The following is a 17,499-nucleotide window of genomic DNA, read 5'->3' as shown; positions in this document are numbered from 1 at the left end:
AAATTTTCGGACTAAGATTCTCTCCTTTTTAATTTCATCTTTCTTTTCTTCTTCTTCTATTTGAATGGTCACGATTAAGAAAGTGAGAGAGGAGGAGAAAGAAGGGAAGAGAATCATACTCTAAAATTTAGTGTTGGAACAAACTTAAATCTTATTCAAGATTTGAAGTTCTGAAATTCGAGGAATTGGTGACAGGTTGTGGTGGTGGTGGAGGTAATCGTGATGAGAGTAAGTAAGTAACAAGGGGACTTGGATCCTCTCCTGAGCTAGCCCCAACAGAACCTAGGGATTAATTGATCCCAGCCCTTCAATTTGATCATGCGGCCAAGAACAGCCATGGCAGTGCACCCAACTCTACCCAGCTTGTCGGCTTCCTCACCCTCCTCGTCTCCAGTCCATTATCCTTCTCCTTACCGGCCTTACTGTCACCGCCACCGTCCTCAACGTAATCTTCTTCACCCCTCTCATCATCATCTTCAATCCTATATGGGTTGCGTGTGGAGGCATTTGTGGGGGTTTTAAGGTTGCTGGGTCTTGGAGTTCTCTGCTGCTGCTGGGTTTGTGTAGGGTTTTGGTGACGGTCGGCCACGGATGCGTTAAGAGAGAATGAGGACGAGGTGGAGTGAGAGAGAGGTGTGGAAGATGTTAAGAGGGGGTGGAGAGGGACAGGTGTGGGGAACCGTTCTTAGCTGCAGAATCAAATTGAAGGGATGGGATCAATTGATCCCTAGGCTCCGTTAAGGCTAGCTCAGGAGAGGATCCATGTCCGTTACAAAGATGACACTCAGTTGAGTTTTTATTTTTATTTTTTGTTTCTAAACTCACTTACAAAAATTTGGAAATAACAATTATTTTAATGAATTTTAAATTTGAGAATTGAGGTTTAAAATTTCAAGTTTTTTTTTTTCCTGAAATGCTCCAATGCTGATATCTTGTAGATGTCGAGATCGAGTCATGTTTATCGAGTGAGGATCCTCACCGGATTCTCTTTGTGAGGATTTCGGAGATCTTCAAATCATATCCGTACATTGTGTGGTCATAAATCATTGTAAATTTTTTTTATTTAAAATTATATATAAACAGTACTTAACAAAAACTGACCGCACGATATACGATAAATATATTTGATTAGAGAATCCTCAAGATCCTCCCAAAGGGGATCCGGCGAGAATCCTATCTCGTGTTGACCAACACTTATCATGTGACTCAAGGCAAGACATGCATTGATGATGTAACATTCTTCGGTGATGGAAGCATATTGAAAATGGCGAGCCAGTACTTTTGTAATGTCTTCAAAATCAACAAGAAACCTTGTTTTCTTCAATTCATATCATTGTCGCTCTAACATGAATCTCGTCCGGTGCAAATAATATTGGAATATGGAATAGTGCACTCTCTTGGAGATCCACATGGAAATTTTAAAGTAATTTTCACACTTTTTTTTTTTTTTGTCAAACGATAAATTTTTTAGATTAAATATCAAATTAAAGAGTCGAAAGGATTCATTATTGGATTGAATAAATTAAATTGAATCAACTGCCATAATTAAACAGGGGTATGTAAAAAGCTAAAAATGGTATGTTTTTATCATTTATCTTTATGAATCCAAACTAGAAATTGGTGCAAATCAATTTATAAATTCTAATTTTGTCCATCAAAATATATCTCCTCGTTCAAACAAAAGGTAAACTGCACTAAGAGGATAGAAGAGAATTAGAACCCGAGGCGCATTGATTAAACAAGAATGTCTATCCACTAGGACAATCTACCATAATTGAATCTATAATAACCCTATTATGTGAGAGAACCTTGCACATACCTATTGGTTGGAGTAGAATTCTCTCATCTTCTATTCTCATCCCCTTTCCTCTCCTCCTCTTACACTTGCTTTTTGTCTTATTGACTCTATAAAAAAAAAATCAACATAAGATGTTGACGTGGTTTAATCGTAAATGTTCAAGTAGAAAAGAAGAAAATGAGAGAGAGATTAGAAGGAGAGAAAGATTAGAATGAGAGAGAATCCTCCTCTCCATTGGTTACCTTCTCTTCCTATCTCCTCACCACCTATCACGTCAGGAAAGGAGGAATATGTACCCATGCAAACTATTTCTCTAGGCACATACATTGACTGTATGTAAGATGTCATTTCTCATTAACTGTCAATCACAGTTCGATGCATCTATTGAAATATATCATAAAATTATAAAAGATTTTTTTTAATACATGTTAAATCTAATTTGTGTATAAAACAAAGGGGTACTGGCACCTAGTGTTTAAAATATCGGTATCAGTGAAAATACCGATAAGCAAATTTGTGGAAATATCAATGGATATATTGTATATCGATATCGATATCGATTGCCTTCAATGGAAATGATGAAAATTTGCTCAAAAACATGGAAATTTAAAATTATTTTTTAGGGAATGTTATATGAAGTCACAACACACGTATGAATAAAAAAATTAATGATTAGATACTATGTAAACAATAAATATGTGATATGTGAGAAGAAAAACTTCTTTATAATGACAAGTAATAAAATAAGCATTTCACTAGAAAGAATAAATTATACATAACTTAATTGAAATTTTTGTCATGAAAGCAGCATAAGTTTTATTGAAGTAAACTAATACCATAAGAAAAAAATTACAAAATAAAGAATGCATAGGCTCATGGATATTTCCTGAAAATATCAAAATATCGAGAAAATTAATTGATTTCCGGAAATATTGTAGATATGGGCTTCACCCCACCCCCCCCCCCCCCCTTCTTTTTCCATATCATTCACTGAATTTTTTTATATTTCCATGGAACTATCAAGCATATTCAAGATATTTCAAACACTAGCACTTAAATATTTTTAAGTTTTTGGCCCATATATCAAAATCCCAATCATGAGCTCATCCATGTGAAATCCCAAATCATCTCAGATGGCCAAATAATCAAAATGCTTAGCTCATGATTTACCCAGTCTCATGCATCATGTTCTACAATATAAATGTTGTCAAGGACTTTGAATTAAATTCAAACGTATATGGTAACTTAGAGCTATATTTTCATGAAACTTTCCACCATAATGGCCTTATTCATATAAATAATACATATCTACTTCGATCTACTTGGGGTGGTGGTGGGAGGTGGTCCATTAATTTGCATCTCCAGCAAGCCCCTGGCCCCTTCCACATGGGAGTATAGAATAGTCATGGATCCTAACTTCAATCACCTGGGCATCCAATTCCACCATGTGAGAGTTTATTTCCAACACAAATTGATAGTTCACGTGTAATATGACGCAAAAGAAAATGTTCTCCTTTTGTTTCTAAATATTACATGCTATATTATCAGACTATCGATCTGAACTATTAATGATCCGATGTAATATGTGCTAGACATTTGATAAATTGTATGATGTAATATGTAATATCATTGAGAAAATTCAAAGTGCCATGACTTATAGGTTTGAACCATGTAGAAGATTTAGTTAAGTAAATCAAATAGACACCAAAGTTGAGAAAAACTAAACAAAAGAAGTGAACCTTTTGAGTTTCTGTACAGCTTCAAACTTTTCAGCTTCTGAATATACAGCAAACTGTAGTAATTTTCGTTGTCAAATATCCATGTCGAATCTGTAGATTTCTTTAACTTGATAGAAAACATGAAAGTGTTACGTGACAAACCATGGGGGTTTGAACCACCTGTGATCTCTATAATCCTTGCTAACACATGTGGCCCTTTTATGGTATTTAAAAGTTTGTCACTTTGTCACGTAATATTACGCTTTAGTAATATTCATATTCACTTGTAAGTAAGAGATCTTAGATTCGAATCTTTGAAATAACAAATTCACAACCAATTTATTACCCACTCCATAGTATAGATTAATATAGCATTGTATCAAAAAAAGTTTTTTATTTTTCACTTCAATATATTAATACATTAAGTTTATCTTATCTACGATAATAAATTTTATTTTCAAATCTTTACTATTAAGGTTATCTTACCATATGTAAATATACAAGATCAATTACTACCTTTTCATTTGCTAATTGGGTTGCTACATCGGTTGGAGATGCATTTTCCTACATGACATAACAAATTAATTTAACTTTGCTACTCAATTGCTACCTCCGCTTGAATGCTAAAAAGATTAAATTTTGATCTCCAAATTATAGGGCTTAGGTTTAATTTAACTTTGGTAGTACCCAAGGGCGAATTTGAACAATATTATTGTTAGCTCATTATGAGACTAAGCCTATCCCTTCCCATTTGGTGTAAATAATATCGTTTGTTCAAAAAAAAAAAATTACAGGACTTAGCTAGGTTAAATTTTGGGAGCTCATTATATACACCACTCACTCGCTTGGCCATCGAGTCAGTTGATCTTAATCACTTCTCATGGTAATGTACACGTAAATTATGCATGTACATCATTTTATTCCTCGAATATGTTCCTAAAGATTTAACTGAAAAATGAAGTGTATGGTTATAGTAATTAAAGAACCATGGCATATATTTCTATATATGTCAAAGTTAAGGAACAAATCAGGCATAAAAGGATGAAATATGATAAAGTAAAAGAGGGATGGCTAAATCGATACTAAGGATTATGAGTTAATTAAGAGGAAAGAAAGAACATGTTTATGCTTAAATCATTGAGGTGAGGCAAGGGGATAGAAAAGCAACCACCAGAGAAAGCATGCTGAAGTCTGAAGATTGTTAGGGATAGAAAATTCTTTGATATAATAATTTTGACAACTTGTGCATATACCAGAACAATGAGCAGCCATTGATCACGTATCCAAATCCTAGGAAATATTCCTGCAGCAAAGAAAGATCGCAAAGAGGCTTCCTTGTGAAACTAGGTGTAGCTTCTGAGTTCTTTGTTCTATACAATATTCCTCTTGTTTCAGTTCACTCTTTCCCTTTTCTAGGTAAATATCAAGGAACTTTCCTTTAACAAAAGTGAGGACCTATTCAAATCCTAATTTTTTTTCCTTAATACACCTCACTGCTGATCTCAAGAGAAAAAGACAAATTTTCATTCGAGTAAATTACAGCAATAGTTTGTGAAGTAACACTGACCAAATTATCAAGGGGATTATACATGTTAGTGTTTATTGGCCGTCTCATATATATATATATATATATATATATATATATATATATATTTTATCGTTAAGTTTTAGTTTATATCTATTTCTCAATTATATCTTACCAGCTAAATGACATGGTAAGTTGACAGTTCACTATAATTAGCAATATATATAGGGAGTAACCTTATAAGGACATGCAAGGTTTGGTAAACTTTTCCATTGTGAGACGTTTCTTCTCATTTTCAAACGTCCCTCATGTGAGACGTATTTTCAAGTTTATTATGTGGACAACACAAATTGGGTAACTTGGAGCACGTGTAGCCGCTGAGCTTAAGACTCGTGCTAATATGCTCTGAAAACATAACAAAAGTTGAGGTTTCACCATAAAAACAACTGAATATATAACTTCTCCCCTCCAATATCAGTGATTAAGATCCAACTAAGCAACTTATTAAATTAAGTTTGTGTTAGTTTTTATCTCTTTTTAAATTCCGCTAAGCCATGTTTGCAGTGTGTGTATTAATATAGAAACTAATATGGAAGGTTTTGTACTATGGTTGTAATTGATCACGTGCATTCAAGTTTGACAAGGTCTGTAGCCATGAAATATGGTTCTAATAGATGTAGAAATTAATTTGGGATTTTTTTATTTTAAATTTCAGTTTGATTAACCCTAATTTTATCAAAATAGTCCATCCATTAATCTTTTCTTATCTACTCTGAGGAGATGGGGGAATGAGCTAAGTTTCATAAGGCGAGTAATAATGTAGTTTAAATGTACCTTTGGCGAAAGACCTTGTCAAACTTGAATGCACGTGATCAATTACATCCATATCACAAAACCTTCCATATTAGTTTCTATATTAACATACACACTACAATAATGATTTTGCGGTATTTAAACTTAATTGGTAAGTTGCTTAACTGGATCCTAATCACTGGGTTTTATTGGGATAAAAATAATATAGGTTATAGGCTAGAAAAAATGAGTTTGGAGGGGAAAAGTTAAATTTTCAGAAGAAAAAAAAAAAAAATATATATATATATATATATAGATAGATTGTGTACCAGTATACTTCTGCAAATACCACCTTCACGAGGTCGATATTTGGAAGAGAAAACGTGTTTGGCGATTGAAAACTGCATTTGAGATTCTAATTCTCTATGCATGCAGGGCAGGCTGCATTATTGTAATTAAGCATCTTTTTATCCTCAGGGTTTAGCTTCATTTTCTCTCTTTTCTATTATTGTCGTATTGTATTCTCTTGTATATATGACATCCTGACTAGACGTACTTTTTAACCTACTTGCCCATCAAACATAGCTACCACCCCTCCTCTTTAAAACCTACTCTCTTCTCTTCTGATGAACACACCTCAAATCCTACTACTCAACACTGTTCTCGCAGTTTAATTTGATCTATCTCCTCCCTTGTTCTTCCCGGCTTCTTCGAAAAGTGCTTTTATTATAAGCGATTAATTCGACAATACGGGGCTCTTAGAGAAATAGCACCTGATAGAAGAGTTGGGGGAGGCTATACTGCTTCATTGGAGAATGAATGGAAAAAAGGGTAGTCATAGTATTGAGATTAACATCCCTTGTTCTGTGACGAAAGTCAAACAGCATGAATCCAGCAAGGGAGAAAGAGAAGGAGAAGGAGGAGGCTTCTCCCTTAAGGCTTGGGTGTGGAACGTTTGGGAATTTGCCAGAGAAGATAGCAACAGGGTGAAATTCTCACTGAAAGTGGGGCTGGCTGTGCTTCTTGTGTCTTTGCTTATACTCTTCCGAGCACCTTATGAAGTTTTTGGCACCAATATCATCTGGTCTATCCTCACTGTTGCCATCATGTTCGAATATACAGTCGGTACGTTCGTACGTGCATGCATACATAAAAATCAAAGCATGCATGCATAAGCACATATATTTATGCCAATTTATCCTGTACATGCTAACTACTTAGCATCTTGCTAGCTAAGGTTACAATATATATGTGGATGGTAAAAAGAGCATATCCAACTACGCATGCATATTACGTGTGCATATTTGCAAGTAATTTAAGATCAATTAGCATATTAAATCATGTACGGTGATAGTTGATTTTGGATACCAATTTATAATACCTAGTACAATGTCGATATTTGATCAAATTGAGTAACATTGACCAAATATATATCAAACATAGTGAGGCAAAACACCCATCAATTGTATGCCATACATATACACCATGTGTCAAGTAGTAACCTGACACCAAGGAAATTAAATCATGGACGGTGATCACTGATATTGGAACCTGACACCAAGCAAATGTTTTCTTTTCAATCATGTATACTTTGATATGTAACCAAACAGCTTATTTAGTTTATATATAGAAGCCCATGTAGCATGTATCATTGTTGTTCTAGGTGCAACTTTTAACAGAGGATTTAACCGAGCTCTTGGGAGTTTGCTTGCCGGAATCTTGGCCATTAGTGTTGCTCAAGTAGCACTAAGCTCTGGACGCGTAGCTGAACCTATCATCATTGGCTTTAGCATCTTCATAATCGGTATGTCACACATCGAATATCCCCAAATGACGATCATAAAAGCCATGTAAACACATAGAAATTGATCAAATTATCAAACACTTATTATTTTTGTTGGAATTAATTGATTATTTATGCAGGAACCATTACATCGTTCATGAAGTTGTGGCCATCACTCGTGCCATATGAGTATGGGTTCAGGGTCGTACTTTTCACCTATTGTTTGATCGTTGTTTCTGGGTATCGCTTATCGATGGGAAACCCGATGAGGACAGCAATGGATCGACTCTACTCTATCGCCATCGGAGGGTTTGTAGCTGTCTTAGTGAATGTGCTTGTTTGCCCTATTTGGGCTGGTGAGCAATTGCATAAGGAGCTAGTCAACAACTTTAACTCGGTGGCCGACTCACTTGAAGGTATGCCAAAAATAATCGACTAGTATTTTTAATTTCCAACAACGGTGAAAATTGCAAATCGTATATGTTAATAATAACGTGCATGCAACATACGTACATAAACCTAAAAACATGCCATGCATGTAAATCCCATGCTAGACATGGACTACATTTTCGGACCCCATCTTGATTATGTCAATTATAATATTTGATATAACAAGTAGACTCCACTTGACACATAAATCGATTTTTTAAGTTTAATATTCACATTATAACATAGTATCAGAGCAAATTATAATATTCATTATTTGTTAATTGATTTTGGATTAGATGATTGCATTTTATCATAAAGTAGACAGAAATATAACCATTTATATGTTTCTTATAATTGTTCTCAGAATGTGTTAGGAAATATCTAGAAGATGACGGGTCAGTGCACCCTGAATTCTCGAAAACTGTTATGGATGAGTTTCCAGATGAGCCTGCTTATAGGAAGTGCAAGAACACATTGAACTCATCAGCAAAATTGGAGGCTTTGGTAATAATTAATTAAACTTGTTTAATTAATTGGTTTTTATAATATTAATCAAAGGTTAAAAGTTAACCAGAAAAAGTTTGAACATATATTTTTTGAAATGCAAGGCTGTGTCGGCAAAATGGGAGCCACCGCACGGCAGATTCAGGCACTTCTTCTATCCCTGGTCAGAATATGTCAAGGTGGCAGCAGTTTTGAGATATTGTGCTTATGAGGTTATGGCACTTCATGGAGTTTTGCACTCTGAAATTCAGGTATATATTCTCCTTCTCCATGTGTATACGTGAAGACTTTCGAGTTTAGGGATACTTTGGATGCGGTCTCTAATCCTTAACATTCTTTGATTAAAATCTTAATAGTATTCAAAGTTTGATCAAAGTCCCTTGACTTTGTACACCTCATTATATTACTATTAATATTTATATTTTTATAGTTTTGACATTAATTATTTGATATTTTATGAGATTTATAATCCTATAAATTTAAAATCCCTCATTATAATATTATTAGAAACGGTTACAATAAAAAAATTCAAACATTTTGATTGAATAAATGGATAAAAACTATGTAAAAATAAGAAATAATAAATGGCAAAAGAATGTATCCATAGTGTTAAAAAAAATTGGTACATTTTACAAAAAAAATGATACATTTCACATATAACAAAGTGGTACATTAATAAAGAAGAATGAGTACATTAGTGTACAGATAAAAGATTAGAAAATTATGAGTACAAATGAATTTTTAAAAAATATAGGCGCTAAAAGAAATTAATACATGGGTACAAAATAAACTAAAAAAGAAAATACCACAAATTTAAAAAAAAAATGTTGCAAATTAAAAAGTGGGTACAAACTAAAAATATAAATATATGATACAAAGTTTAGGCATAAAACATAAATATACCATATGTAATTTTTCTATCATTGATTAAAAATACAATGTCACGTGACGGTATACACATGGGTACAAACACAAATAAAACTTTAAAAAATATGGGCACAAAAAGAAACTAATATATGGGTACAAATTAAAAAATATTTGCAAATTAAAAATAGGTACAAACTAAAAATAAAAATATATGATAAAAAAATTTAGCCATAAATATAAATATACTAATTGTAACATTTTTAACACTAAAGGAATATATTTAAAAATAAAAATATTTTATTATTCAAATAATTAATGATGTTATTAATACCTAAGGACCTTGATCAAAAATTGAAAATGAATAGGATTTTAATCAATAGAGTAACAAAAAGAAGGATGTGAACCTAATTTTCCCTTTGATTTTTAACAAATGTAACGAGTCGTTCCTTCTTACATGCAAATCACAGTTTGACATATGCAACTCATTAAAATAATAAAAGAAACTTTTCCACACAAAACTTAAAATGTGATTTGTCGACAAGAAAAAATGACTTAATTGATATTTTTGAGGCCTAAAAATAATATAGAATCAGATAGGCCAGAATCATAAACTCTTTTCCCTTATACAATTAGAAGCTGGGGAATATTTGGAAAGAATTAAGAGCTGGCTGGGAATCAAAGGATACAAGTTATACGATGTGTTTATTCTCTTGGTGTTGTTAGTGTCCAATATTTAGGGACCAGGAATTAAGAATTGGCACTAGAATAATAATAATTATTATTATTACGTGACGTGCTAAAAAGCATGACGATGATCAACTGGTTTGTTTTTAATCGTCATTCTCAAGCACGTAAAGATATTCCTATGACCTGATTCACAACCCCAATTGAATTTGTTCAGAAAAAACAATCAAATGTTAGTGGGGATTGTGGGGCCTTAAAACACTTTCACTCGAGAAGATGTCTACAACTAGGTATATATCATTTTTCTTATGTCGCTTATCGCGCATTATGCCTTGTGATGAAAAAGATAAATACAAAGAAATTTTTTTTGAGATATAATTGGTTAAAATTGGTTTTCAATGGGAAAAATTGGATTTATTATAGGGAATTTTAACGGAAAGTTTTCAGTATGGTTCGTTTTAACGAAAAACTACATTTTTACACTAAAAAGTCAATCATGATACTATTCATTTTATCATTTATTTTATCTTTATCGTTAAAACTCAAAGTTTTCAAACTATTTTCATTAATTTCCTTTTATTATAATGGTTATGACAAAAAGTATGAAAGAGATTATTTCGATAACGGTAATGCAACGGAAGCCAACATTTTAAACCAAATGATGTAGTTGATGATTGACTTAATACTGAAGTATTGTTTAACGTGCTTATTTCTAGGAGGTGACACATAATTTGATTTGCAAATTTGGTTTAAATTTTTTACCTCCCAAACATTGTCCTTTCAGTAAAACAATTTGTGTGATGATAATCTGCTAATAATTTGCATTTTTTTTTTTTTTATTGATTGGTGTTTAGGCACCCTACAACCTCCGGAATACATTCCAATCGGAGATCCGAGATGCGACGAGCCACGCCGCAGAACTGGTAAGAAGTCTAGGCAAAGACATCAGCGACATGAAAAGAAGCACCAGAACATCCCTACTGATGAAACTCCACAGCTCAACAGAGCGACTCCAACGCGCCATCGACATACACTCTTACCTCCTCACATCGCCGTCTGAACCCCCGGACACCAACACCTACTCCAAGCCACTCACCAGGCTCTCTCTAACCTTGTCGAACACCTTCTCCGATGTCACCAGCCAACTGGCTGATCTCGACAGCAGCAATAGCCTCGAGAAGAACTTGAGCCAGCAACTAAACCAAAGCACACAGCAGCAGCAGACGGAGCCTAACAATTACCATGAGCTGATGAGGAAGCAGTCGAGGAGGCAGCATTACTCATGGCCACCTCGACAGGTTGATGCTTTTGAAGAAGAGGGATCGGCTGGAGACTTCTTGCCGAGGATGAAGGCGTTGGAAAGCACGGCAGCGTTGTCCCTGGCCAACTTCACTTCGTTGCTGATAGAGTTTGTGGCCAGGCTTGATCACTTGGTTGAAGCAGTTGATGAGCTTTCTAAACTGGCCAAATTCTAACTTGACAGAGGGGAATATTATGGCATACAAAGGAAAAGCTCCACATATGCAGATTTAATACCAAAAATAATCATGTAAACTTGTGTTGCAGTTTCAATAAAAAGGAAAATCCAGAAATAAGTTCCAAAATTTTGACCTATTTCCAAAGGATTATTTATAATACATCATTAACCGGTTTTATTTCTTCTTAATACTTCTCCAAAGGATCACTAATTGTTGTAGATGAATCCATCCTAATCATATGTTTAATCATGTCATTGAACATGTCGCCACTTTATGTTACGGTCAAGTGAATTCGTCACTTGTAAATGAGAGGTCTAAGGTTCTATTCTCACCAAAGACGAATTTAAACTACATTATTACTAGTTCGATGTAAAGCTTAGCCCCACCTCCTCTTAGTGTAGTGTACATAATATCGTTTCTTCAAAAAAAATAAAAATAAAATCATGTCATGTTCTGAGTTCACACGAATTTGTCACGGACCGAGAATCATCAAGGGAAATCGACCGAAACGATCATTTTACAAATCCATTAAAATCACATACCAACAGCAACAATCAAATATTGGCGACATACCGATCATTTAATAAAAAACTTTCATGTCAACAATTGAGATTTGTAAAATTATCATTTCAGCCAAATTTCCCAATTATCTATCAAATCGCAAATACCTTTAAACATCAAAAACTTAATAGCAACTAAATAGCAAGACAAACAAGAAAACCAAACACGGAAACGGATTATAATGATCTCAGAAAAAGGCTTTTATTGCACCAGAATTTCTGACACACTGACCGACCCTACAGGCGGTATAACCTTACCTGTATTCACAAACAAACTGCTGGAACGACAGACATATTTACAGGAAAGAACACCAATGACCTGACTCCTCAACTTCTAACAATATGCCCTACCTTGATATACCCATAACAACTGTTACACTAACATCTTTTAAGCGCTTACGGGTTCTCTCCATTTGAACCAATGAATGAGAACTGACTTCTAATGTATATCAAAGGACTAAACCAAACTAAGAAACATAGGACACAGACATGCTGACTACCTGAGAAACACTTGCCAACCACTGAGACCGAATCAAAGAACAAGATAGGAAATAGCCTTACATCCAGTTCTGATGCATCATGTAGGATTTCTTTGGCCCAGATGGATTGCTTCCCATGCTGTTTGCGTTCGAATCTAAACCGTCGCCTGCCAACAGAGCCATCAGACTTCCCCCATGCACCCTGCCTTCTGGCACGATCGTGGGGACTGAAGATTCACCACCATGTTTCAAGTCAGAATAAGCTCCAGTTGCTGAAGTCCTTATGCCACTCACGATATTCATCACATCAACATTCATGTCATCAGCAATCACTACTTCTTTCATCTTCTCCGACTTCCCACGTTTAGGGTCTTGAACCATAGGTCCCAAAGTAATACCTCCATGAACCCTGTTATCTTGAACCAGACCACTATGGAGAGCACAGAGGCCTGTCTTCCCCCTTGCAAATGAGTTACAAGGGGCGCTAGCTTGGACACCATAAACTGACCCCGGATGGCCCCATGAGCATCTCTTCCCTCCACCATGAGCCTTGCAGAAGTCAGTGCTGCCTTGCGCACTCTTACCACACCCTTCAGACTTGCACCTCTTTCCCCCACCATGTCGAACACAGTAGTCAGTTCGTCCCCTCGCACTCTTTGTGCACTCAGGCATGGCACATCGCTTGCCACCCCCATGTGCCACACAGAAGTTGGTACCACCATGCACGCTCTTTGTACAATGCCCACCACCTTGGAATGCACACCTTTTCCCTCCACCATGGCCTTTGCAATAGGGTGTGCTCCCTTCAGCTCCCTTGGTGCAACCAGGAGCAGTGCACCGCTTCCCCCCACCATGAGCCTTGCAGAACAATGTACTCCCTTGCGCCCCTTTTGTGCATCCTATACCTTGGCATCGACGGCCTCCCCCATGTGAGATGCAAAGGCCCGAAAGGCCCTCCGCGCTCTTTGTGCAATTTTCTCTTTGACATCTCTTGCCACCACCATGCCTGATGCACAATCCTGATTTCCCTCTGGCAGCTCGAGTGCAACCTTCATGACTGCACCTCCGGCCACCACCATGAGCAATACAAAAGTCTGTACGTCCTTCTGCACTCTTTGTGCACCCAAGGAATTCACATCTCCGGCCACCACCGTGGGCCTTGCAGTACACTGTCCTGCCTTCAGCGCCCTTGTGGCAGCCAGATCTCTGACACCTCCTACCACCACCATGAGATATGCAACGGCCCGAGGCACCTCTGGCACCCTTTCCACACCCTTCAACCTGGCATGTCTTTGAATTAGAGCTGCGATGCTGTGACTGTTGTTTCCGTGTTATCCCAGAAGAAATACAGGTGACTGAGCTATTTGGTGTGGTTAACATGCTTGATGAGAGATCCGGAACAGTAGCAGTAAAGTCCATCTTTTGTGAAACCTCATTGAAAAGGATGCTAGCCCCTGGGTTGAATGAAGTCTGCAATGGTTGCATGGAAAACCTTCGCTTCAAAGGGAATGAAGTTACTCCATCTACAGTCTGGGCCCCACCAGCCGCCAATGGCAACTCCATGCCTGAAAGGACCGAGCCAGGGCTAGGATTGACACTAGTGATTTCAGATTCAGACAACCCAGTGGAGAGACTTAACTCCAAGTCAACCTTAGGCTGCAGTTCCAGTGCACTCTTAGCAGGTTTCCTCAGGCTAGGTACCTTTTCATTTCCAAGATGAAGAGCAAAGTCCAATTCAAAATCCATCGAGGACTCCTCATCCATTTCTTTGGCTGAAGACATTATAGTGCAAGCAGTAGCTGAGCTCCCCTTGCTGTCTGAAGAACTTGTTGAACGGCCAAGCCCAAGCGCCAGTGAAGATCCAACATGCTGGGTCAAAGATCCACCAACCAAACTCCACTTCCGTTTGATTCCTTTTGGGCTTGGCATGTAAGCCATTGAAGAACCAGGGGAATTAAGCCGTAAGATAGTATCTGCAGAATACTCCCCTCCAGCTTCACCAACTTGCATGGAGTTGCCCACGATCTTGAAGGCATTTGAAGAAAAATTTGCAGCGAAACCCAGACTCTGCAACCTATTGTCCATTAAGTAACGACTAAAATAATTTACACAGACCTAATCGAATTGCAACAGAACAGTGCCAACTTCTGGGCTAAATAAAATTATCTACAAAGTTAGAGTTAGATGTCTCTGGGAGAGTACATCCCACCCCCACTAACAAATCCTGATGTATCACGCCGATCCATTTCGACCACAGAATTTAAACCAAACTTTTGCTGGTCAACTGCAGCAGTACATGAATCTTAGGGAACTTGATTTCTTTACAGCATCATTGTGACAATAAATCATCCTGCATTAGAGTAAAGAGTTATTATACTAAAGTAGCCAAATCTCACAGGTGACAACACCGCCCATTAGAAAAAGGTCCTAAAAGTTCCAAGTATAAGAAAACGTTCAAGCTATAGAAATCTAGGAAGAAACAACAGAGGTGATCATAACAACCTTGAATCCGTTCGATCTACTCAAAATTGAGAAGAAAGCAGATCATCACAAGCGGAGAAAGAACCAGCGCCTCAGAAGTCTACAAAGCCGAAGAAAAAAAAAACCGGTTATCATAAGAAGAGAGTATGCAGTAACATAGACAGTTATGACTGAACAACTATAGTACATTTGCAAAATTGGTAGGCAGACAAGAAAATAAGAAGGGTGATTAAAGAGGAAACAAGATCCTAAAAGAAAAACAAATCAAACCAATTGATTCTCACATGACAGCTCAAAAAACGCCGAATAAATAGCCATTAATTCAAACAAAGAGACTTTCCCAAATGGCTTTCAAGACCCCCAACCTTCTTTTTCAGGCAAATAACTAAAAAAGAAAGGGGGATATACACATATATGATTTAACAAATTCGGCAAACCCAAATTGAAAGGGTTCAATTTCTAACTACTTGAATGCTTCCAGAACAGATTCAAACACATAATATATAGGAAACAATTAGTAACTCAGTTCATCAAATTAACACAAAACATAATCGGTTTCATTCTAAACAAGAAAACAAATTCATTCTTTCACAAAATATCATAACAAATAAGAAACAGAGATATAAAGATCATTATATCAATTTTAACGTAATTTTTATAGGAATTCACAAACCATAAGAGAGAAATCAGCAGAAAAAAAATTGAAAGGTACAAAATTGGCAAATAAATCGAAACAAAACGGGAAAAAAATGAAAATTTGTCAGCAGATTTGTGTAATACTAGTAACAAGTCACAAAAAGCACATAAAAATTCATTCAAAAGTGAAAAAATTAAAATAAAATAGAGGTGGGTGGGGGCACCAACTAAATCAACAGAGCCAAGCTTAGCTTCGTTTGGCTGACAAGAAAATCCAGTTCATAACTCCTTCAGCTCACTCAGCCAAACAGTTGCTTAATCATATATCTCAAAACCCACTTTTAAATATATATATATATATATATATGTATATATATGTATAGATTAACTAAAAGACAATAAAATTGATAGCAAAATGAAAGCAAAGTTCTTCAAAAATCTCCCCTTTTATTTCTCACCCAAACTACAACAACAAACCAAAATTTCCAGAAATTGGAACAAAAAACCGAGAAAACACTTCAAAAACAGAGCTCAGGCGTCGCCATAACAGCACCGACCGAGAATTAGCGACGAAAATTTTCGCAGTAATTACCTCAGATTCGGATTGGAATCGTCTGGGTGCGGCGGTGCGAGGTAGATGTCAAGGTTTTAGGGTTCTTGAGAGGCGCCGGGTGGAGAGTGCATGAGTCGGCGAGATAGAGAAGAGAGAGAGGGAGATGCGGAAATGACGAAGCAAGCGGTGTAGGGGTGCGCGTGTTAATAAAAAAAGGGGGGGAGGCACGTGGAAAAGCAGACGACTGTGGGTTGTTAAAAATATAACCAGGGTTACAGAGACACAGAGAGAGAGAGAGAGAGAGAGAGAGAGAGAGAGAGCATCATGGTAATCAACGGTTCCTATTTTTTTCACACAAGATGCCTCTTCGGTCTTTTTCTCTTTTTTTCCTCTTCTTACTTTCCCTATTTGCCACACGAAAAAATATATTTTCCTAATCTTGGATCATGTGCTGACAATGTGCATTGACATGTCTAACCAAATAAGAGATTCTGTATTTCATGAATAACGTGGCATGCTGATGTAGTATGAAGATAATAACGAGTGAGGTGGAGTTTAAGTTGTCGTTAACAATTTTATTGTGTCAAATGAATGGAAATTTCTTTGAATACATAGTCTGATAACACTTGTTTAATATATTTCCTTACTAAGATGATTACTTACATGGTGTATTTATCACATGACATATTGATGTGTTGTAAAAGTGAAATTGGTATCAGGTAGAATATCCTGTATATAAAAATTATAATACGCTGAACTGACCAGTCGAGCCCTCCAATCAACTAAGATATATTTGTTAGTCGATAAATCTGATATTTAAATACCAATTTCAGTTCACAAAAACTATCCTAGTTAGTAACGCTATAGATCGTTGTAAGTTAATGTGTCAAGTGAGCATGACAGTGAGCACATATCATTTAATTGTTCAACAGATATATGTACCATGTATGTGTATGTGGGATGTGTGACACAATAAACATAGCTTGAACACAAGACATTTTTGGCTGGAAAAACCCATCTTTGGGTTAAAAAACCGAGGACTCTCCACTGAGTCCAATCCACTAGCGTAAACAAAAGTTTATACAAAGATCACACAAACTCAATTCCTAGATCCCTATATATGGAGCAGTTTTACCTTTGTGCAACTTTGCCTTACATGAGATGGACTCCTTCGGTCTTCACGAGATGGCAGCTTCTCCTGAGCTCTTCACT

The 17,499-nt window shown here is 36.3% G+C and overlaps 2 protein-coding genes across 3 annotated transcripts; one reads left to right on the top strand and one right to left on the bottom strand.

The window, feature by feature from the left end:
- Positions 1-6,394: 6,394 nt before the first annotated feature.
- Positions 6,395-11,704, top strand: LOC137712866 (aluminum-activated malate transporter 9). Its single transcript, XM_068452043.2, has 6 exons — positions 6,395-6,958; positions 7,497-7,637; positions 7,757-8,032; positions 8,410-8,549; positions 8,654-8,800; positions 10,955-11,704. The coding sequence occupies exons 1-6, from the start codon at positions 6,649-6,651 to the stop codon at positions 11,573-11,575; spliced, it is 1,635 nt and encodes a 544-aa protein (XP_068308144.2). The 5' UTR covers positions 6,395-6,648; the 3' UTR covers positions 11,576-11,704.
- A 617-nt stretch (positions 11,705-12,321) lies between these two features.
- LOC137712867 (uncharacterized) lies at positions 12,322-16,651 on the bottom strand. Of its 2 annotated transcripts, XM_068452045.2 has the most exons (3): positions 16,327-16,651; positions 15,120-15,198; positions 12,322-14,967 (listed from the first exon to the last, which is right to left on the bottom strand). In XM_068452045.2, exon 3 carries the CDS (start codon positions 14,700-14,702, stop codon positions 12,696-12,698), a length of 2,007 nt encoding a protein of 668 aa, XP_068308146.1. In that variant the 5' UTR covers positions 14,703-14,967; positions 15,120-15,198; positions 16,327-16,651; the 3' UTR covers positions 12,322-12,695. The 2 variants fall into 2 exon arrangements, with proteins under 2 accessions (XP_068308146.1, XP_068308147.1); XM_068452046.2 differs by lacking the exon at positions 15,120-15,198 and having other exon boundaries at positions 16,327-16,518.
- Between the last annotated feature and the right edge of the window lie 848 nt (positions 16,652-17,499).

Source organism: Pyrus communis, chromosome 14 (genome assembly GCF_041283825.1).
Source record: "Pyrus communis isolate YQ-2024b chromosome 14, ASM4128382v1, whole genome shotgun sequence".
Classification (NCBI taxonomy): Eukaryota; Viridiplantae; Streptophyta; class Magnoliopsida; order Rosales; family Rosaceae; genus Pyrus; species Pyrus communis.
The sequence above is the reverse complement of the archived record's forward strand: the minus strand, read 5'-3'. Positions and strand labels throughout refer to the sequence as shown.